At 45.8% G+C, this 21,944-nt stretch overlaps 1 protein-coding gene across 1 annotated transcript; it reads left to right on the top strand.

Annotated features, from left to right (window-relative positions):
* Nucleotides 1-254: 254 nt before the first annotated feature.
* LOC107120769 (digestive cysteine proteinase 2-like) lies at nt 255-15,638 on the top strand. Its single transcript, XM_015423537.1, has 11 exons — nt 255-390; nt 1,027-1,086; nt 1,905-1,997; nt 2,779-2,951; nt 3,427-3,667; nt 5,595-5,796; nt 7,666-7,859; nt 8,895-8,986; nt 12,093-12,254; nt 13,568-13,757; nt 15,451-15,638. The coding sequence occupies exons 1-11, from the start codon at nt 255-257 to the stop codon at nt 15,636-15,638; spliced, it is 1,731 nt and encodes a 576-aa protein (XP_015279023.1).
* The last annotated feature ends 6,306 nt before the right edge of the window (nt 15,639-21,944 follow it).

Raw genomic sequence — 21,944 nt, 5'->3', positions numbered from 1 at the left:
TGGATCCCATGAATCTGTTCCACTGGCATTTTTCCCCCATGCAATGAGTCTTCCCCCACAAGGCTTGTACTGAGGAAAATTGCCACCATAAATGGAACAGATTTCTGGACTCCAACCCAATATATCTTGACAAAACATATCATTGACTTATGGAATTCATCATCTCAAGGTGTGGAGATGTCTGCTACTTTAGGTGGGGTTAAAAAGAGATTAGACAAATATGTGGATGATAGGTCCATCAACTGCTACTAGACATGATAGCTGATTGGAGCTTCCATGTTCAGAAGCAGAAGACCTCCCAATACCAGTTGCTGGAAGATGAACAGCTGGGGGAGGGATGCATGGCCCTGTTCCTGGGCTTCCCAGGGGTCTTGCCTGGCATGGCCTGCAGTGATCAATTGCTTTAGTCATTATTTCTTTTAACATGGTTTTCAAATCTGATAGCTAGATTTACTGCAGCCTTTTGAGGGAGCTCTAAGCAGCCTTTCTCAGCCCCATTCTAGAATTCAGTAACCTTCCTGGCCCCACCTTTAGGGAGGGTCCACCTTGAATCATTGGCTAACTGACCTTTGCTTAACAATGTTGCTCCCTTTTAAGGGACCTTTTAGAGCAGCGTGTCTGATCAGCGAATGCTGCAAGAATGGGGATGCTGGTTGTCATGCTGTGGACTTGTTTCCTTTGTAAGTCTGTGTATAAGAGTGTGATCCATCCTGCAGATTAGCTGTATGGTGAGCAAGTGCTAAATCCCAGGCAGAATGTAGAAATATCTTGTGTGATTAAATGAAGCCTTCCTGGGTGGTAGAAAGCTATGGGCAATTATGGTAAGTTGTTTGTGCCTTGGCATGATTTTTCTCTTAGAGAAACAACAACCAAAGACTCAGATTCTGTTTCTTTTGTTGTTCTGTGTTGTTTTACATCTGTGTCCCTGGGGAGAGATCGTCGTGAGCAGATACTTTTTGCTGCAAACTCAGAACGGAATAAAGCAATATGGGGACCTATTAAAAACAAACTATTTTTCTGTTTCAGCAACGGAATGCAAACCTCTGCAGACACCTGTCAAGTTTGGGGATGCCTATCGGGCCACAGGTAATACTGGGTTCTTCCTGGTAACCCTTGAATGTTTGCTTGATTGCCTGTTTAGTGATTTGTTCTCTGAGATGCACCAGGGTTTTGTGATAGGTGGGCAAGAGGAAAGTCTGCTGTGCCTCTCAGCCCTTCTAAAATCTCACCAGGTGGGTGGGTGGGTGTGGGGGGGATATTCCAAGCTTTCAACCCATCAGGAAGAAACGCTGCAAATAAACTTTTCATTGGGGGCTATGGAACAGGCCTGTTTCTACCGACTCTGGGCCCAATGCTTAAACTACATGGTTCAGACCAGTGATACTTGAGCAGGCCCTTTCCAGATAATGGAGAAGGGGACAATTTCTATACTTCCAAAAGCCCATCATGTGATCAATTGTTAGCACAGTGGCTGAGTGAGCAAACTGTGATCCAGGAGGTGATGGATTCAGACCCTGTGCCCTGCCTTTGAGCAGATCAAAACGGACTATGCACTTTGTGACAAGTGTCATAATGTTTCCAGAGGCCATTGCTAAGGTTGCCAGCTCTGGGTTGGGAAATTACTGGCGATTTGGGAGGTGGAGCCTGGGGAGGGGAGGGACCTTGGTGGAGTATAATGCCATACAGTCCACCCTCCAAAGTAGCCATTTTCTCCAGAGGAACTGATCTCTGTTGTCTGGAAATCCGTTGTAATACTGAGAGATCTCCAGGCCCTGCCAGGAGGTTGGCAACCTGAAATGGAGACTAGTTGTAACTCCCAGAGATCTTCAGCCATCCCCTGGAGACTGTGGCAACCTTATCTCTGTTCCCCGGCTAACTAGTTCCAACCATCTTGCTTCCTTTAGGGGTTCTAAAACTTCCTTATGCTGAGATAGAGGAGCCCTTTGAGGCCTGGATCAACACGACAGAAGGAAACAGCCGAATCCAGTATTATCATGGTATGCAGACTGGGAGTAGCCTAATGAAAAAAGTCACTGCTCTGTGTGCAGAAATCTGTTTTTGCATACGTATGTTTAGCACAGGTGATCGGCACTACATCACAAGGTTTGGCTTCACTGCTTGTTTCTTGAGACGGGGGCTCTTCACAGGATAAACGTACATCGCTCTGCTGGAAGAAAACAGGTGTGGGAAGAATGGAGGAGCAATTTCAAGTAGAAAAGCAGTGGGGAAAGGGTCAAGCACCCTCTCCCCTGCTTTCTCTAACAGCAGCTTGCTTCCCAAACTGCTTTTCGGTTTTTTAATAAAAGCAGAGGAAGATGTTCCTGACTATAGCATCCTTTCCTCCATGGTTCTTGCTTCCCTTGTTTTCTCCTCACGACAATCCTGTGTGATAAATTAACTTGCCCACTGAGCTGTATGTATGAGTGGGAATTTGAGTTTGTGTAGCCCCCAACCTACTGGTCTGACCAGTGTGTCACGCTGGCTTTCAACCAAAGAAGCATGCCAATGGCCTGATATATTTATACCCTGCTTTTCTCTCCAATAGGGCCCCAAAGCAGCATACAACACTGTCCTCCCCTTATCCTCACAGCAGCCCTGTGTGAGGTATGTTAGGCTGAGAGAGAGATGGTGCTATACATTATGTGGCCTTATTATAAAGAAATCTGGCTTATCTGACTTTGCACAAGAGACAGGGTGGGCTGGAAATGCTCATTAAGTAAGGAGCGGGTGTGTTTTCCAAGGCAATGAAATCATCCAATGTCTCTCTTCTTGCATCAGGCCAGGTGGTCACTTACCAGCTTGGCTCCTTCCTGCCTTTTGGGGCCAGCTTCAAGATAACCCCAGAAACCACAGAAACCAGTCTGAATATCAGGAAATGTTTCCAGGTCAATGGCACATCTGAGTTTCCCATTAGGCCTCAAAATGTCTTCCCTGCCCTAACTGAGTTCCAGGTGAGTGCCTCAGGCTGCTCCTCTCTGTTGGGGTATGTGCGCACTGGAGTAGTGATGGTGCCTGATGGAGATTCTTGGAGCCTTCATTCCACCACCAGACTAAAGATCCAAAACAGCTCAGGTTCCACTTATGTAAAGGACCAGTTGCAAGTCACACCTGCGTAGGGTAGTCTAGCTGGTATCAACTACAGCGTGCACCTTTACTATTTAGCTCCTGTTCAGTGGAATGAGCTCTCCGAGGATGCTGAGGAGGGGTGCCATCTCTAGAAATGTTTAGGAGGCTCTGCAAAGCCATTTTGTTTCCTAGGGTTTTTAATGGAGGTATCTGTTAGGAGGAAAGGATTATTTTGGGTTCTGTTTTGTTCTGTATATTTTAAATGGTGATTTTGTTAGCTGTCTTGAGCCACAAGGAAAAGTGGCGTATAAGTATCGAAATACTTCGTTCTCTTCCTTTCTTTCCCATTGCTGATTCCAGGCTGTACGACAGGAAACCTACAATGGATGGAACTGCACTGTGCTGGAGAGCATGTCACACTGGGGCAAGAAGAAAAACATCTATACATTATGGGTGGCAGGTACTTCCACAGGGCTTGTACCTGTGCATTATGAGATGTCGGGATACAACACCCTGTTGGGCTCCCACTACGACAAGTATGAGATTGACTACACCAGCTTTTCCCAGAGCTTGCCACCTAATGTCTTCGATCTCCCACATGGTATGTGCAAAATAACACTGTTCCCTTGATTCTGGGAGCGAAAATGACCCATCCTCTGTTGTTCCCGGGGTGGTGGTGGTGCTCCAATTGGATGTCCAAACTGCACTGAGGTTTTGTTTTGGGTTTTTAGTAACTCTACCATGTGGTCCCCCAAATCACCCACTGGCCAGGTTTTCTCTTGCTTTGCTCTGATCTTTCCAAAACCTGGTTTGATACAATCTTTTTTGAAAAAATGATAGTCAAAACATGTTTGCATGCTCTATGAGTGGGAAGGCTTACATTTTTTAAGGTCCTACCCACATCGGCACCATTTTCATTTCTCACCTCCCTTCAGCTGTGCCTAAAGGTAAAGGTCCCCTTGCTCGAAAGCCAGTCAAATCCGACTCTAGGGTTGCGGTGCTCGTCTCCGTTTCAAAGCCGAAGAGCCAGCGCTGTCCGAAGACGTTTCCGTGGTCATGTGGCCAGCATGACTAAACGCCAAGGCGCACGGAACGCTGTTACCTTCCCACCAAAGTGGTACCTATTTATCTACTTGCAATGTCTTGCTTTCGAACTGCTAGGTTGGCAGGAGCTGGAACTAGAGACGGGAGCTCACTCCGTCATGCGGCAACCCGGGTCTCGAACTGCTGAACTACCGACCTTCCTCAGCCTGCAGTTCAGCGTCTTAACTACTTGAGCCACCGCAGCTCCTTCAGCTGTGCCTAGAGGACTTTAAAAATCAATAATTTCTATATGGTCATAGCATGACTATAACATAGCAGTTTTTTAAAAAGCCATCCAGTGGCATGGGATGGTGGCCGTGGGGTCTGAGGCAAGGAACCTGCATGGAGAACTGGTGTATGAATGCTCTGTTACCACTGCAAATTCCTCTACATTCACAGCAGCAAAAAGACCTACATGGAGAATCGTTATCATGTGAATACAGTCCTAGTGGTCTATTATACAAATAGCCTTGCGATTTTGATGCTTAACACCTACACGGGCCTATGTACCTGTGGGAATGTCCAGTGGCCATTTCCATATTAACCCCAAAGAAGCATACATTTATTTATCTGGAAAATGTACATGACGCCTCTCCAGCAACCTGCCCTCAATAGCTAACAATAACAAAGTAAAAACAGGTGGATGTCATAATTAAGCAATAATTAAAAATATAAAACTCCAACAGTGTCAACAGTTTAAAAAAACAGTAATAGAAACCATCACTGATTCAAACCAACAACAGGACAGTCATAAAACAGTGGTCAGGTGGGAAACAGACAATAAAAACAGAGATAAAATCATCCACCCAATAACTTAAAACCCTGAATGGGCTAACCAGCCAACTCTAAACTGCTGCTTTCATTCTGATCTTGTACTTTGTTGGGTAATTGGGGTGGGGGGAGGTGCTAAGTTGGTGTGGTTTACATTCTAGGTGCTGGTAACAACCAGTCATCTCTGTGAATTCTCCCTCATTATTGCCTAGGTCATATCAAATGTTAAACTGAGAACCAAACATGCAGGGGAAGCCCGGAAGTGATGTCATGCAGTGATGTCACACCTCTGTAGGTTTTACCATAGAGTCTGGTGATTCCTAGAAATGACATCACTTCCAGGATTTTCCAACCAACAGCCACCTCCCATGTCCCCCCCCCCCCCCGGTCTCCTGCTAGTTGCCAGGCCATGGGCATCGTCATTCCCACGGATCCATTTCCTGGCATCCACTTGCTTCTTCCCCAAAGCAAAGAGCCAGTTCTAGCTTTCCTCCATACAAGCAAAAGGTGCTTCAGAAGAACTGCAGGGGGCACCCATTTAAAAACAGCTACCTCCAGTGCAGAAGGATGCTTGGCTTGCAACCTCTCGGTATTCTGTGATTAGTTCCAGCCCATATGGCAGCCAGAGGGAACCAAAGAATACAGCCCCAGTCACTTTTTCTTTTCTTTCACAGACATCAAGTGTGAAAACTGGCCCGGGTCAGCTCTAGAGCACCAGATCATGGCCAACCCCATGCAGGAATTTGTTGGGACTACTGGAGAGATAAGCAGACACCACGAGCGTCTCTTCCAGCGCTACAAGGAGAAATTCAGGAAGACCTACAAGAGTGAGAAGGAGACAGAGCACAGGAAGCACAACTTCATACATAACATGAGGTACAGGAGGTGATGGCAGAGATGAGGAGTGGCAAGACCTCATTGTGTTACCAGTTTGGTGGAGTGGTTAGGAGCGTGGACTCTAATCTGGGAAAACCAGGTTTGATTCCCCACTCCTCCACATGCAGCCAACTGGGTAACCTTGGATCAGTCACAGTTCTCACACAGCTGTTCTCTCAAGAGCAGTCCTCGAAAGAGCTCTCTCAGCCCCACCTACCTCACAAGCAGTGTTCCCTCTAAGCTGAGTTAGTGTGAGCTAGCTCACAGTTTTTTTAGCCTCCAGCTCACTCATTTTCGTCTTAGCTCAGGAAGAATGACTCCAGAGCAAACTAATTTATGCAATAGTAAAGTTGCTTGCTCACAACTTTAATGCCAGTAGCTCACAAAGTAGAATTTTTGCTCACAAGACTCCACAGCTTAAAGGGAACATTGCTCACAAGGTGTCTGTTGTGGGGAAGGGAGGTAGATTGTAAGCCGTTCTGAGACTCTGAGTGAAGGGCAGGGTAGAAATCCAACTGTTGTTGTTGTCGTTCAGCCACTTCTCCACCCACATTCAGAAAAAGCCCACAAAACTGGCAGGAGTCGTGATAGTGGGTCCCACTGTGTGGATATGTGGTGCATTTAGTTTTCCCCAGCAGTCCCTTCTGACCCTGGGACTGCTGATTCCTGTTATGTTTTAGGGAGGGAAAAAGTCAGTGCGGGAGGCAGTAGTGGTCATAATAAGTACTGTGTTCATTGGAACACAAGAGCTAACTAATAAAACAGGTCACAACTAGGCCTCAGTAACTCTAACTCCTCCTCCAGTTATGATCACAAGACCTAAGCCTCTTGCTTCTAGAGAGCCTCTGGGAGCTGTTCTTAAAGCAACAGTACCTGCAGTGTCTCAAGTGGTTAAGATGCTGAACTGCAGGCTGTGGAAGGTCAGTAGTTCAGCAGTTCGAGACCCGGGTGCCGCATGACGGAGTGAGCTCCCATCTCTAGTTCCAGCTCCTGCCAGCCTAGCAGTTCGAAAGCAAGAAATTGCAAGGAGATAAATAGGTACCACTTCGGTGGGAAGGTAACAGCGTTCCGTGCGCCTTGGTGTTTAGTCATGCCGGCCCCATGACCACGGAAACATCTTCGGACAGTGCTGGCTCTTCGGCTTTGAAACGGAGATGAGCCCCGCAACCCTAGAGTCGGATTCGACTGGCTTTCGAGCAAGGGAACCTTTACCTTTACCTTTACCAATATAGTACAATTCCCAAGGTCAAAGGACCCACATGGGCATGTAGCCTCGGTGTAGGTAAGGTCCCCCAGTAGGGGAAACAGCTAGACCTAGAATGTTCAGGTCAGAAAAAAAGGCACTGGGAGACAAGTTATAAGCTGCTTTTCCCTAAGAATGGTGGTCCTGATCTGGATCAGCCTTGGGCACACCTGGGAATTACAGCTGATCAAAACGCTTCAGGGTTGCCACAAGGACTTTGCCATGTGAGAAGCAGCCTTGATTTCGTTTGTCTCACGGTCACTTCTGGTCAAATGGGTTCTCGCAGGTTTTACAAGATAAACCTGCAAAACTTGTGAACAAAGTTGGTAGTGTGATGAGTATCATGGGAAAGGGGGCTTCTGTGTTTCATCTGCCCTTCCTCGACGAAGCTTAAGACAGTGAGCATGCTTCTTTCCGTCATTTTATACCCACAACAAGTCTTTTAGGTAGGTTAAGATGAAAAACAAAGATTGGCCCAAGATCATCTAGTGAGCTTCACGGTTGAAGGGGGACTTGAACCCCAGGTCCCAGGCCAGTACTGTAACCACTACAGCACAGTGACTCTTGTATCATTGTCGTGTCTGAAAAACTGTAGTTTCTGAAGCCTCCTTTTTGTTTCCTCCCAGGTACGTTCATTCCAAGAACCGAGCCAATCTGTCCTACAGACTGACTGTGAACCACCTGGCCGATCATACCGCAGAGGAGATGGCAGTGCTGAGGGGGAGGTTAAAAGCTGGGGCCCCCAATAATGGGTGGTCTTTCCCATCACAAGGCTATAATGTCCTTAACCTGCCAGATACCTTGGATTGGAGGCTTTTTGGTAAGCATATAGGCATCTCAGATCTAGGTGCTCAGCTGGGTCCTACATTTCTTTAACAGTAAAAACATCGCCATGCATAAAAATGCAAAACTTGGGCCTGGTTCATATGTGCTGGGAAACCAGGTGGCAGTGATCAGAGAAGGTAGCATGGACAGCAGCACTGCAGACTGCTGGTAGAGTAGGTTGCCAGCTCCAGGTTGTGAAACACCTGGAGATTTTGGGGGTGGAGCCTCAGGAGGGTGGGGTCTGGGAAATAATGCCATCAAGTTCCAAAGTGGCCATTTTCTCCAGGTGAACCATTTCTCCAAAGTGGCCATTTTCTCTTTCTTCCGGAGATAAGTTGTACTAGTGAGAGATCTCCAGCCACCACCTGGAGGTTGGCAACCACATGGTGGAGGGTCACAGAAGATTACCTTTTGGTGTGTGCTGTTATGCTAGAAAATCCCCTGTACCCAAAAATCAAAGAGAATTACCCTTTTCCCCCCATGCCATGCTAATTTTCTGTTGCATAGAGTTTTCCTGTGTGTGTGTGTGTGAGAGAGAGAGAGGGAGAGATCCACCACCTTCAGTCTAAAACAATGACCTGTTCTTGTAGTTCTGCCATCTCATTCCCTTGCATGTGTCCACGAGATAGGTAAGCCAGTAGGCTTGGTGAAAAATGTCCTGTCTAGAGGCTTAACTGATATAGAAATTAAAGGTTTAATTTATAGAAATGAGCAGTTGAAGCTTTTCATGGCATGGAAGTAAGTTGTATCGCCTAGTAAATATCCCATTAAGCCTCTATTCAAAGGACTGGACATTTTTCACCAGGCCTGGTGGCAATCCTAAAAGCAGGTCTCAGCTTGTGTGTTAGCTTAAAAATAAGAGGACTTTGGTTCTTTAAAGTCCAAGTTCTTAGATTGACCCACATATATAATTCTTCTTCTTTGATCATTTGCATACCAAAAATTGAGTTGGTGGAATTGCTTTTAAAAATTAGATTGTGACAGTGGTATGTTGACATATGTCCTTACTTTACTCCGACTGCCAATGAAGGTGCTGTGACCCCTGTCAAAGACCAGGCTGTCTGTGGATCCTGCTGGAGTTTTGCTGCCACTGGAGCACTGGAGGGGGCCCTCTTCCTCAAGGTGAGTGTCCAGGGACTTCAAGACAGAGCCATCTAGATACTCACCAGACCAAAGAACTTTCAGAAAAATTGTAGTATTATGTGCCTTCATTGGGGGGCGGGGGATGAGGGGTGAACATTTTCAAGTCCAGTTCTCACAGACAGCAGGGAATGTTGTAAACATGTTCCCTACGGACTGCACAATGGGGGGATATAAGAAGAGTCCTGCTGGATCAGTCCAGTGATTTATCTAGTCCAGCATCCTCTTTCCCACAGTGGACAACCAGAAGACCCATAAGCCAGGGACAGAAAGGTCAAACCTATATAGTTTGGCATATAGTTGGCCCTGTAGTTACCCCCCAGCAATTAGGATTCATAGCTACACTGTCCCCAAGTATGGGGGTTCCAGTTAACCTTCATAGCTAATCACAATTGACAGCTTTTTTTCCTTCACAAATCCCCTTTAAAGCCATATTAACAAGCAGCCAACATGGCATCCTGTAGCAGTGAGTTCTACATAAGTTTGCCAAGTCCAAATTGGGAAATTCCTGGAGATTTGGGGGTGGAACATGGGAAGGGGGGTTTGGGGTGGGGAGGGATCTTGGCGCAGGATAATGCCATAGAGTCCACCTTCCAAAGCAGCTATTTTCTCCAGGGAAACTGATCTATGTAGTCTGTAAGTCAGCTGAAATTCCAAGAGATCTCCAGGCCCCACCAGGAGGTTAGCAACTACAATGCCACAGTTAATTATGCATTGGGGGGGGGGGGCAGACCTGAAAATGATCAACTGCATTTTTCTATGTGACCTCAAGTTAGGACAGGCATTTGTGTTTCAACTCATGTATGATTTAACATCTCGTTTGAGCCTGAGTGACAGCATTATGGGAGAGGGAGAAAAATGAGCACTCTCTCTCTCTTTCCTTTTTTTTTCCTCCCCCCCCCCCCCCCACTTTCTCCATGTAAGGCATAATTTATAGACACCTACCCCTGGCCACAAGCTGAAACACTGTAGACTTAGGAAACGGGCCGTAACCACCACCCCCATCCTCAGAAGGGGCAGCACAGTAGGATCCTTCCTTGTCAAAAATATCTCCGCACATATAAAACTAACATAACAAAGAAAAAGTAAGTTTGAGTCCAGTGACAACTTTAAGACCAGCAGAGGTTTATTCAAGGTATAAGCTTTCGTGTACACACACACTTCTTCAGATACAATGAAACAGAAGTTACCAGTCCATACATATCAAAAATTACAAGACTGAGAAACATGTAGGAGAACACTTCACCCTTCCAGGACGTTCAATGGGTGACCTCAAAGTAGCTGTTTTATTGCAAAGGAACTGCAGGAACCGACTAGAAAGGGAAATTGCTGAATTGCAAGTTAACACTCAGAACAATGAAATCCCCAGGACTTTACCGGGATATTGGTTTCTTATCTCACTAACCTCATTCAGTCCTTATATCTGTATTCTTACCAATCCTCAGAAGGGACAACATCCTCATTGTTTTATATCTTATTTGGAATAGTAGATCAGAATAGTAGATTGTAATGTACAGTAGAATGTAATGTAATTTGGAATGGTAGATGGGAATGTCTTTCTCTGGTCTGGGGACAGGAGCAATAACTCTACACAGCCAATCACCCCACATCAAAGAAGATGCTGTAAGGTCACCTCCATGCTTGAAAGAAGATGGATGGAGAGTAATGGCAGAGTCTCAGTTAATTACTCTCACCATTCCACAGTTAAGGATACATCTGCCCATCAGTCTCCAAATCTGACATATTTATTTCCTTTACTATGCTATCCCCTGGAATTAAATCCAAACAAATTGTAATGATATAAACTCAACTTGTTATTCCTGTTTGGTCCTTGAATTTGTTAAACATCTTCATTATGTTGTATGCTAATTTACTGTTCACCCTCTACCTATATGTATGGACTGGTAATTTCCATTTCATTGTATCTGAAGAAGTGTGCATGCATACGAAAGTTTATACCCTGAATAAAACTCTGCTGCTCTTAAAGGTGCCACTGGACTCAAATTTTGTTCTGCTGCTTCGGACTCACCTGAACATAACAAGGAAAAGACCATAATTTTCCAGAGTGGTATCTCTTTTTCACTATACAAAGGAGCTTTTTTAAATTATTATTTATTTATTTTATTTGCTAGTTTAAATATACATTACTATCGTTCCATTGCTCCATTTTGGGTATTTTTAACATTTTCTCCCTAGTCCCTCCCCCCTCAGTCTAATCTTCCTTTTTCAGCCAGGAGCACAGAGCCTGTAGCTTCCACTGAACGTCTTCTTTCTCTTCCTCCTTTATCCCGTTCAGGTAGAGAGACCATTTTTCCTAGATCTGCAAGGTTCTATCCTCCCATGGCAGATCCTGGCTAATTGTAGCCATTATATCTGACTGAACAAATTCAAACAAATAATTATGCCAGGTTCTTTCTGTCCATTTACTTTTATCTTTCCACCTATAGCTATCACTGCTTTACCGGCTAGTATCATTGCTTTCAATAAGTCTTGGTTCTTTTTCTCTATTGTCTCATTACCTAGAGTACTCATCATCAGTTCAAAATCTATATTCAGCCTTACCTGAAAAAGCTCGTTTATTATCTTTAGTATATTTTTCCATAGTTTTTTTAGCCTCGGGGCATTCCCACCACATGTGGGAGTACCATCCTTTTGCACTTTTACAATGCCAACAGTTTGGACTTTGTCCTGAGAACATGTTAGCTAAGGTGGCTGGAGTTCTGTACCATTTGGTATAGAATTTTAGTTCAATTTCTCTAAACTTATGTATTTTTATCCCCTTGATTCCTTCCATTAGTTTTTTTGCTTTTTGTTCTGTTATTAGAGTTTCTGTACTCCATTTCCCTTGGAGGTAGCCTATTATTCCTTCTTTATCTGAGGCCATATACAAAGGAGCTTTTCACCTCTAGTCCTGCTTCTATTCACACACACCCTGTCTTTATACATAATTAGTTGCATAGTTTGTAGGATTGTTCCTAAATGTATAATATCAGCAGTTAAGAAGTCATCCCTGAGGATTTGTCCATTGAACCATGATAGTTTGAATGCTGGCCTGACTAAGGAATTCTTTTTTCTCCCTTTCCCTGAGACCGGAGTGCTGACTCCACTGTCTCAGCAAGCTTTAATTGACTGTTCCTGGGGCTTCGGAAACCATGCTTGTGATGGTGGTGAGGAGTGGTATGCGTACGAGTGGATCATGAGACATGGTGGCATTCCTAGCACAGAGTCGTACGGGCCTTACATGGGCCAGGTGAGTCCATCTGTGGCTTGATCTCACAATTCCTCCAAGAAGCTGAGAAACACACAATGCTCCCTTCCCTCATTTTGCAACAACCCTGTGAGGTAGGTTAGGCAGAGAGAGATTGACCGCAAGGTTACCCAGTAGGGATGCCAGGTTGCTGCCTGTCGTGGTGGGGTAGCTTCAGGGGTGGAGCAAGAGATGGATGTGATGTTCTGCTACATGCCAACATCACATCTGGGCAAGAAACTGGACATGATGGCAGCACATCAGCTGACACTCTAGAAACTCTGTGGTCGTACCATAGAATTTCTAGGATGTTGGCTGAGCTCATGTCTGAGTTTTTGCCTGGACGTGACATTGGCATGTAGTGGAACCTCATTTCCACCCACCCCCCACTATTCCCCTGCCAGTCCCTGGAGATGTGGGTAGGTAGGGGCCTTTCGCAGGAGAATGCCCGCCTGGCCTGGGCATATGGCATCCCAGCTACACAGTGAGGTGTGTCTGAGCAGGGATTTGAACCCTGAAGACCAGGCCTAGTTCAGACTCTAACCACAACACTACACTGCATTGGGCGTTCCAATCAAAAGTCATATGGTTGGGGAACAAATGCATGCATGTCTACTCTGAACAGTACAACCTAAGCAGAGTTATACCCTTCAGTCCAGTGTCATTTGCCCACTTCTTATTTTCTCAGAACAGTCTGTGGACTGGGGTTGACAGCCCTCCTGTCAGCTCAGAGTGGCGGGGGGTGTGTGTGTGGGGGGGGAAGCCAGCCGTCAATGGCCGGACATCATGAGGGGAGCTTGTTCGTCTCTAAGGTGCTACTGGACTGTAATCTAGCTGTTCTACTGCAGATCAACGTAGCCACCCTCTGTAAAAATCATTGGGCGCTTTCACAGAATACGAGTTTCTCAGCCAAGCTTCCTACTATGATGGAGACAGCTGTTTTGGAATTGATGCTCCCTTGGGATGCAAAGATGATGTCACTTGAGCATCTTCTGAAGCACCCCCTACTAAAATGAACTGGAGGAAATCAGAGACTGACTCTTTGCTTTGGGGCATAACCAGATGGGTACCAGGAAACATACTGGCATGATCCATGGTGCTCACAGCCACCACACTGGACACCACATCTTTAGGGATCTGGAAAACCTGTGGCTTCTCTGCACTCCTGTGGAATTATTACCCCCAAGCAGCCACCTAAATTCCTATCTTGCATGCATCATTAGCAGGTTATAAATCAGAAGGGATCGCTGAACGGTAGGCTCATAGCCAAATCTGCAATAGCGTTCTCACCTTTTGCTGTCGTACTTGCTTCCCAGAATGGCTACTGTCATTATAACCAATCAGAGCTGACAGCACAAGTCTCTGGCTATTTCAATGTGGAGTCTGGAAAGGCCACTGCCCTGAAGGTCGCTCTCTACAAGCATGGCCCTGTGGCTGTGAACCTTGACGCCTCCCACAAATCCTTTGCCTTCTATGCCAATGGCATCTACTACGAACCACAATGTGGTAAGTATGGTTTGGCTCCTGAACATGAGGCTTCTTCGGTGAGCAGACATTCGGGTGGGATGGCTCTATAGCCTTTGACTAACATATGAAAAGTCTACCATATGAAAAGTCTCAATAAGCTTCACCAGAATTGTGACAAGCCTATGGCTGTTTCTACATCGGCTCTCTCTCTCTCTCTCACACACACACACACAGAGGGAACACCAGCATGCTTCTGTATTTTTTGGATCTTTTGAACATAACTTGCAGGACTCCTGCCTTTAAACTGGATCAAAGGAAAACCTCTTCATCTGATTCAAAGGAGGAAAGGGGGGGGGGCTACAAGCAGAGCGCCCATATGGACATCTACCTGCAGCCAATCTAAGCTCTGCATTCCTACCCCACTCCCGCCCTTTAAGGGCTTTTTTGCTGTTCACAGCTGGGTTGTGGTATAGCTTAAATTGCAACTCAGCAGGGAAGGGAGAAAGGGGGAGTGCAAGGCTATAGGGGGGCGCGGTGCAGCTGATGGTGTCACATGACTGAGGGGCAGGAGTGAGGGTGGACAGGGATAGCATGAATAGTGTGGAGACAGAGAGTGTGGACACCATCCCAGCTAGGTGCCACCCTACGTGGTGGCACCTTCTGTGGCAGGCAATGCTCCCTCTAAGCTGTGAAGTCTTGAGAGCAAAAATTCTACTTTGTGAGCTACTAGCATTAAGGTTGTGAGCGAGTGATTTCGCTACTGCATAAATTAGCTTGCTCTGGAGCCATTCTTCCTGAGCAAAGATAAAAATGTGTGCGCTGGAGGCTAAAAAATTGTGAGCTAGCTCACACTAACTCAGCTTAGAGGGAACACTGGTGGCAGGGGAGCCTTTTTGCACCCCTCAATAGAGGCATTCTATGCTTCCTTTTTCCTTAGAACATGTACTTTGAACTAAAAATTTAGACTGCTTGCATGCACTTGTGTTAATGTGAATAGCATCTCTTTGCTCTGGGCTTCTGCAATATTCGAGGACTTTTTGCAATGGCTGATATGGGAAGAGGCATATCTTGGTCTTTGTCAGGGACTGAAAGATCTGGAAGCGACATGAAACTATCCCACGCTCCTTGGAATTTTCTGAGCCTTTCTGAACCCCATTCTTTCCCTTTTCCTTCTTTCATAACCAGAGGACTAGAACCTTTGTGGCTGTTTTAAAAAAGAAACCTGAAATCCTTCAGAGGACAGATTTAATCATTTGTCCGGTGTTCTTGCTACCGTATAGAAGGGCCACTTGAATGACTACTCTGGCAACTGATACATCATTTATTCTATTTCTGATAACATACCAGGGATGGGATGGGTGGAGCAGCAGGATTTCACTCTTCATAAGGCATTTGCTTCTCCTTTATCAGGGCTCAAACATTACATTTTCTTTCACATTCATTTTAAGACTTCCAACAAGAGAATGGTATGGAGGGGTGGTGTTCTTTCCCCTTCCTTACCTGCCATCTTCCTGCTTTATTTAGCAAGGGAAAGACAAGGGAGTACAGAGTCAAAAACTCATTTTCCCATCCTTCCCCCTCTAACAAAACATCCCTGAAAGCTGCCTCTTTCGCTGAAGAAAATCTGTGTCTTTTGAGCATAAGATGACTAAAATAATAGTCCAGTCTCTTCTCAAAGGTACCATTCAAAGCGGAGAGTAGCGAACGGCTTCTTTCCCATTTTTCCTTCCAGGAAACCAGACCGCGGAGCTGGATCATGCCGTCCTTGCTGTAGGCTATGGGGTTCTACAGGGGCAGAGCTACTGGCTTATCAAGAACTCGTGGTCCACCTACTGGGGAAATGATGGCTACGTTCTCATCTCTATGAAGGAGAACAACTGTGGGGTAACAACTGCTGCCACCTATCCAGTCCTGGCCTAACAGCCATCAAGATCATGGGGAACTAGTCAATACACAACTGACCTGCTGACTTTGGAGGTGACAACTGAATTTTGATTGACCTCAACATCAGAACTGAACAAGGGGCTGTGCCTTCAGGACTGCTCCTCCTATAATACCTCATTGTATTGCGATATGCTCTGTTGGGCTGAATCCTGTGGGTCCGGCAACCACTGCACTTTTCCCAAATGCAAGGAATCTTCCCATGATGCAAGTGACAGGGGAACCTCCTTGCGGCGAGGAAAAGCGATATCATTCACAGATCAGATGCACAGAATCCACCCCAAAATGGCCTGTGGAATGAATGTATTGTGATTCAGTCTAGATCCTGTATCTTCACGGCTCCACATCTTTACCAGTTTCATAGTTTGATGATTAATACAACTTCCTGTGTTTGGTATGTAACAAAATAATATAGTGTAGCCACTCTGTAAGGGCCCTTTCAAGGACTTTGAGAGCCCTGCTGGACTGCATCAATGGTTCATCTAGTCCGGGGAAGTAAACATTCCCTACAGATCTGGATTGGGACCAATGTTATTTGACTTCTTCATACATGATCTGGAATAAGAATATAAAATCAGAAGAGCCCTGTGGGATCAGACCAATGAGCCATCTAATTCAGCATCCTGCTCCCCACTGTAGATAACCAAATGCTCTGGAAGGCCAAGAAGGCAAAGGCCCAAGCCTCCCCCACTGTTGCCCCCCCACACACACACAAGCAAGTGAAAGTCAAATGTATGCTTCCTCTGAACATAGAGGTTTCATTTAGCTCAACATAGGTCATAATTACTGACAAACCTATCCTCTGTAAATGTATTGAGTTATCCTAGTGAAATCCATAAATTATTTGGTGTTGTGTAAATATATGCTTTCTTTTTTGGAGGCCAGGGAGCAGAGGTCAGAGGGAGTAATGCATTAGATCACATAAATTAGCACCCCTCTGTCATGGAAGGAGATGGTGTTCACTTTGTTGTGGAGGGCGGAGCAAGGAATGGCTGCACCTGGGCACCAGAACACTTTCAAAGATGGCAATCTGAATTGTTAGGGATTTTGGTACCCATTCCAGACTGCCCTTTCTATGTTTTCCTATTGTTATTGACGTATGCAATAAATTGTATGGGGAAAGTATCTGCAATATGTGTTTCAAGGTTATTATTTTTTTGAAGGCCAGCATGTCTCAAAGGGCAGATCTAAACAATTTTGCAATTCCACACAATTCTTTATTCTGTACTCGCTGTAAGACAGAAACCTGTTTCAACAATCAGACTAAATTATGGGTGTGGTCACACGGTCCATTTGATCGGGTTTCGCCGCTGTTCCCTCCCGCATTTAAATTTGCTGACTAGATAGGCCGATCTGCCTCCCGTGGCGAAGCCGGCTCATTCGCACAATTGTTCACGGTTTTTCCTGCCCCTTGGAAAATCAAGTGTTTTCCTTGTACTCGTGCTTTGAATGCACGATTTCGCCTATCTGAACAGCCATCTATCGCAATGGTTGCGATTAGGGCCATCTGACTGTTTTTCCCCATGATGAGATTTCCCCCCCCAGGCCTCTGCCTTTGAGCGCATGGGCAATTCACCATTTAAACATTCAGGCGCATGGGCCAGGCGGTCGAGCAAAGTCATCTGCAAGACGCTCCGAGCAACAACGGCTACTACTGCTGCAGGCTTCGGAAGGGAGGGAAAGTGGAAGGGGAGGCAGTGGCAGCGGTCTTGTGCGCCCTTGGGTTTGGCAGCGACTGCAGGGGGGGGGCTTCTGTGGAGCGGACCCTGCTGGGATCTCGGGGCTGTTGGTCTTCGCCAGGCTTTCCCCCTGCTGGGAGAGATTCAGGAAGTGCTGCTGCATCCTCAAGCTGTCTCCTGGGCCGTCTGGGTGGGCTGGCAGGCAGCGGAGAGAGGGGAAGGATTTTCAAGCCAGCGGGCGGTGGAAGAGAGGGGCCGGCTGCATCTAATCAGCCCAACTGGAAGAAAAATATTCCCGATTAAAGTGGGAACAAGGCGGAATTACCTTGCCCGTGTGACCATAGCCTATGTGCAGCTAACAAAATGCACACAGATGACGAGCTATGGTTTACATTTCTCATGTCTGCAGAGCTAGACTATGTATCATTCACGTATGAAAAGCTGACACGAATCCCAGCTGTGGCCCGCTTGTGACTGTGTGTGTATTATTCGGCACAACCCGTGTGGAATTTTACGATGCAAGCCCCAATTGAAACAACAGTGCTCTTTGTCTGTAGATTTCCATTGCAATGGCCAAAGCACATCTGACTGAGCACAGTGAAAGCTTTGAGATGGGTAGTTTATGAGCTCCACATGTAGCTGTACCTGAGCAACATGCCAGCATTTCAGAGGCCAGAGCAGCAACTCAAAAAAGTATCAGATCTGAGCTCTGAATAGCTCAGACTCTTCACACCTGCACTATAAACCCAAAGATTGCTGCAAGTGTGCACAAACAATAAATGAATTTACACAAAAGTAAGTCAATCTTCACTGAAGATGATATTCATGATGTGTCTTTTATAGTCGATGAACAGGTGGACAGAAGACAGACGAACTTCTCGAGTAAATGCCCGTTTCGAAGTGTCTTTCTCAATAATTTCGCATCCAAATATACTGAAGATGACGATGAAGTCTTTAAATCAAACTGTTTTTTCCATGAGCTATGCAGCTACATAGCTCATGGAAAAAACAGTTTGATTTAAAGACTTCATCGTCATCGTCACTAATTAGTCCATTGGAGAGTTTTGTATGTAGCTGCATAGCTCATGGAAAAAACAGTTTGATTTAAAGACTTCATCGTCATCTTCAGTATATTTGGATGCGAAATTATTGAGAAAGACACTTCGAAACGGGCATTTACTCGAGAAGTTCGTCTGTCTTCTGTCCACCTGTTCATCGACTATAAAAGACACATCATGAATATCATCTTCAGTGAAGATTGACTTACTTTTGTGTAAATTCATTTATTGTTTGTGCACACTTGCAGCAATCTTTGGGTTTATAGTGCAGTTTTGTATTGCTGTTCCCCTAGGTATTTGTGGTCTTCACACCTGCAAACAAAAAAAAAGGTGTTATCTCTCTGGTCCTGCTGTGTTTACTAAACTGGGTCAAAAGCCCCCTCTTAATGTCACCAGTCACTACCTCGTCACGACATGCTACAAATCTAAGGCTGCGTGCGCAGGGGGGGGGGGGGCGCGGGGGGGGGGGGGGGGACTCACGTTTCTTTGTATCTGCATTGCTTGTTCTTCTATATATCCTCAGCTCTGCTCAGCTCCTCCATGTATTCTCTAAAAATTCTCACCAGGTATGAAGATTTGCTCTTCAGCACCAGCATCTGATTGTTCAGTACAGTCAATATTTGACAGGCTCTGGCGGCTTCCTTACAACAGCCCTTATGGTGCATGTATGGGAGCTGTGAAACAGTGTACTCCGTGCTTCTCTCTGCCAACTCTTCCAAAGGTAATAATTCTCTCCACAGAGGCAATTCATCGGGAAAGCTCTGATGGTTACCCGAAGCAAAGTATGGCCTTCCTTTATCCACTCCTTGCTTAATGGCATGGTGTTGACTAGCCAGACACTGGCGTCATATCCTTCCCACGTACAGCCTGCGGTTCACCAGCTCTTTTATTCTGTGCTAATAATTACAAGGACACAAATGAATGGGCATGAAAGGAGTGAGGGTTTCCCACAGTGGCCAAGCAGATGTCCTGGAACATCCAAAAGCCTTCCCTTCTTCTGACGTTCCCTAGCAGGCAGCATTCAGAGGTACACTGCCTCTGAACATGGAGGCCCTATTTCACCATGGTAGCGAATAACCTTTCTCCTTTAGTATTTCCAGTAAGAGTTGATTCAGGTAAGTGGTCTCCACACTGTCAAAAGCTTTTTCCAGGTCGATGGAAAGCAAAAGGGATTCCGAAGATTGATGTTTGGAGTGAGCTATAAGGTTCACGACTGGAGTCTGGCAATTTTAGGATTGAAGCTAGGGTATGCATTCTATCCATCTATATGTGGCCGAAAGGCCATTTCAACCCACAAGGCCTCCTTCCCCTGATATTCCAGGACGAATTCCAATCCAGCTGGATCAAGGCAGTTCACTATTATATTCATAGAGTTGGCTTCTCACCTCAGCTACTCTTATCGTATGGATTTGAACCAGCCAAAGGGCTAATTAAACAAAGAGTTGAAGATATTGAGTGACAATCTGACATTTCTAAGGCTTCCAAACTTGGGGTGTTTTTAAATATCAAAAGCACCATTGAGCCAGCAACATACTTGACTTCAGTGGAGGGAAAGAATTCTAGAAGAAGAAGAAGATTGGATTTATACCCCACCCTTCACTACGGAAAGGTGTCTCAGAGCGGCTTACAAACTCCTTCCCCTTCCCCTCCCCACAACAGACACCCTGTGAGGTAGGTGGGGCTGAGAGAGCTCTGACAGAAACTGCTCTTTTTCCAAGAACAGCTCTTATCAGAACTACGGCTTGCCCAAGGTCATTCAGCCAGGTGCAAGTGGAGGAGTGGGGAATCAAACCCGGTTCTCCCAGATTAGAGTCTGTTGTGTGTTTGTAGTGACCCAATGCAAAACGCCCAAGCATCCATGAGGATTCGTGCTTCGGAACCATGTTTTCGCTGCATGGTGTTGCCAAGAAGCTGTGGATCCCTGATTTCTGTGATTCAAACTGTGCCCATGGGCATGATGTGTGATTTGATGGTGAGTTCATGATGACCCAATGCAAAAACACTGGGGATCCATGAGGATCTGTGCTTCAGAATCATGTAGTGGCTTCATGGTATTGCCACGACGACTTTTGTGGGTCAAGCTGTTGCCATGGTCATATTATGTGATTTAATGGTAAGCTTGGGGTGTCCCAACAGAAAACCCCCATCTATGAGGATCTGTGCTTCAGAACCAGATTTTGGCTGCATGGATTTGCCATGAAGCTATGGATACATGATTTCTGTGGTTCAAGTTGATGATATGTGATCTGATGGTGTGTTCATGGCGACCCAATGCAGAAACCCTGAGGATCCATGAGGATCCGTGCTCTAGAACCATGTTTTTGCAGAATGGTGTTGCCACGAAGCTGTGGATCTGTGATTTTTGTCCTACAAGCTGTTTCCATGGACATGTTATGTGATTTGATGTTCTGTTTAGGGTGACCCATTGGAAAAACCCCGAGGATCCATGAGGAGTCGTGCTTCAGAACCATGTCATGGCTTCATGGTGTTGCCACAAAGCTGTGGATCCATAATTTTTGTGGTGCAAGCTGTTTCCATGGACATGTTATGTGATTTGATGTGGTGTTTGGGGTGACCCAGTGCAAAAACCCTGAGGATCCATGAGGATCCGTGCATTGGAACCATGTTTGCTGCATGGTGTTGCCACGAAGCTGTGGATCCATGGCTTTTGTGGTGCAAGCTGTGCCCATGGACATGATATGCGATTTGATGGTGAGTTCATGGTGACCCAATGCAAAAACCTTGAGGATCCATGAGGATCCGTGCATTGGAACCATGTTTGCTGCATGGTGTTGCCACGAAGCTGTGGATCCATGGCTTTTGTGGTGCAAGCTGTGCCCATGGACATGATATGCGATTTGATGGTGAGTTCATGGTGACCCAATGCAAAAACCTTGAGGATCCATGAGGATCCGTGCATTGGAACCATGTTTGCTGCATGGTGTTGCCACGAAGCTGTGGATCCATGGCTTTTGTGGTGCAAGCTGTGCCCATGGACATGATATGCGATTTGATGGTGAGTTCATGGTGACCCAATGCAAAAACCTTGAGGATCCATGAGGATCCGTGAATCGGAACCATGTTTTTGCTGCATGGTGTTAACACGAAGCTGGGGACCAATGAATACTGTGGTGTAAGTAGTGGCCATGGACATGGTATGGGATTTAATGGTATGTTTGGGGTGTCCCAACACATAAATCGCAAGCATCCATGAGGATCCATGCTCCTGAACCATGTTTCTGTAGCATGGTGTCACCATGAAGCTGTAGAGACGTGATTTTTGTGGTAAATTCTGTGGTCATGGACAAGGTATGTAATTTCATGGTGATGTTGGGGTGACCCAATGCAAAAATCTTGAGGATCCATAAGGATCCATGCTTTGGAACCATGTTTTTGCAGCATGGTGTTGCCACAGAGCTGTGGCACCATGGTATCTGTGGTGCAGGCTGTGGCCATGGGCATGATATAGGATTTAATGGTAAGTTTGGGGTGTCCCAATACAAAAAACCCAAGCACCCATGAGGATCCGTGCTTCAGGATCATGTTTT

This window comes from Gekko japonicus, unplaced genomic scaffold (genome assembly GCF_001447785.1).
Source record: "Gekko japonicus isolate JY-2015 unplaced genomic scaffold, Gekko_japonicus_V1.1 scaffold3340, whole genome shotgun sequence".
In the NCBI taxonomy this organism is placed as follows: domain Eukaryota; kingdom Metazoa; phylum Chordata; class Lepidosauria; order Squamata; family Gekkonidae; genus Gekko; species Gekko japonicus.
The sequence above is the reverse complement of the archived record's forward strand: the minus strand, read 5'-3'. Positions and strand labels throughout refer to the sequence as shown.

Excerpts from the sequence above, each read along its gene's own strand:
- LOC107120769 (XM_015423537.1), top strand. The coding sequence starts at position 255 with ATGATAGCTGATTGGAGCTTCCATGTTCAGAAGCAGAAGACCTCCCAA. Across the intron at positions 5,797-7,665 it reads AACTTCATACATAACATGAG|GTACGTTCATTCCAAGAACC; the intron begins GTACAGGAGGTG and ends GTTTCCTCCCAG. Across the intron at positions 7,860-8,894 it reads CTTGGATTGGAGGCTTTTTG|GTGCTGTGACCCCTGTCAAA; the intron begins GTAAGCATATAG and ends CTGCCAATGAAG.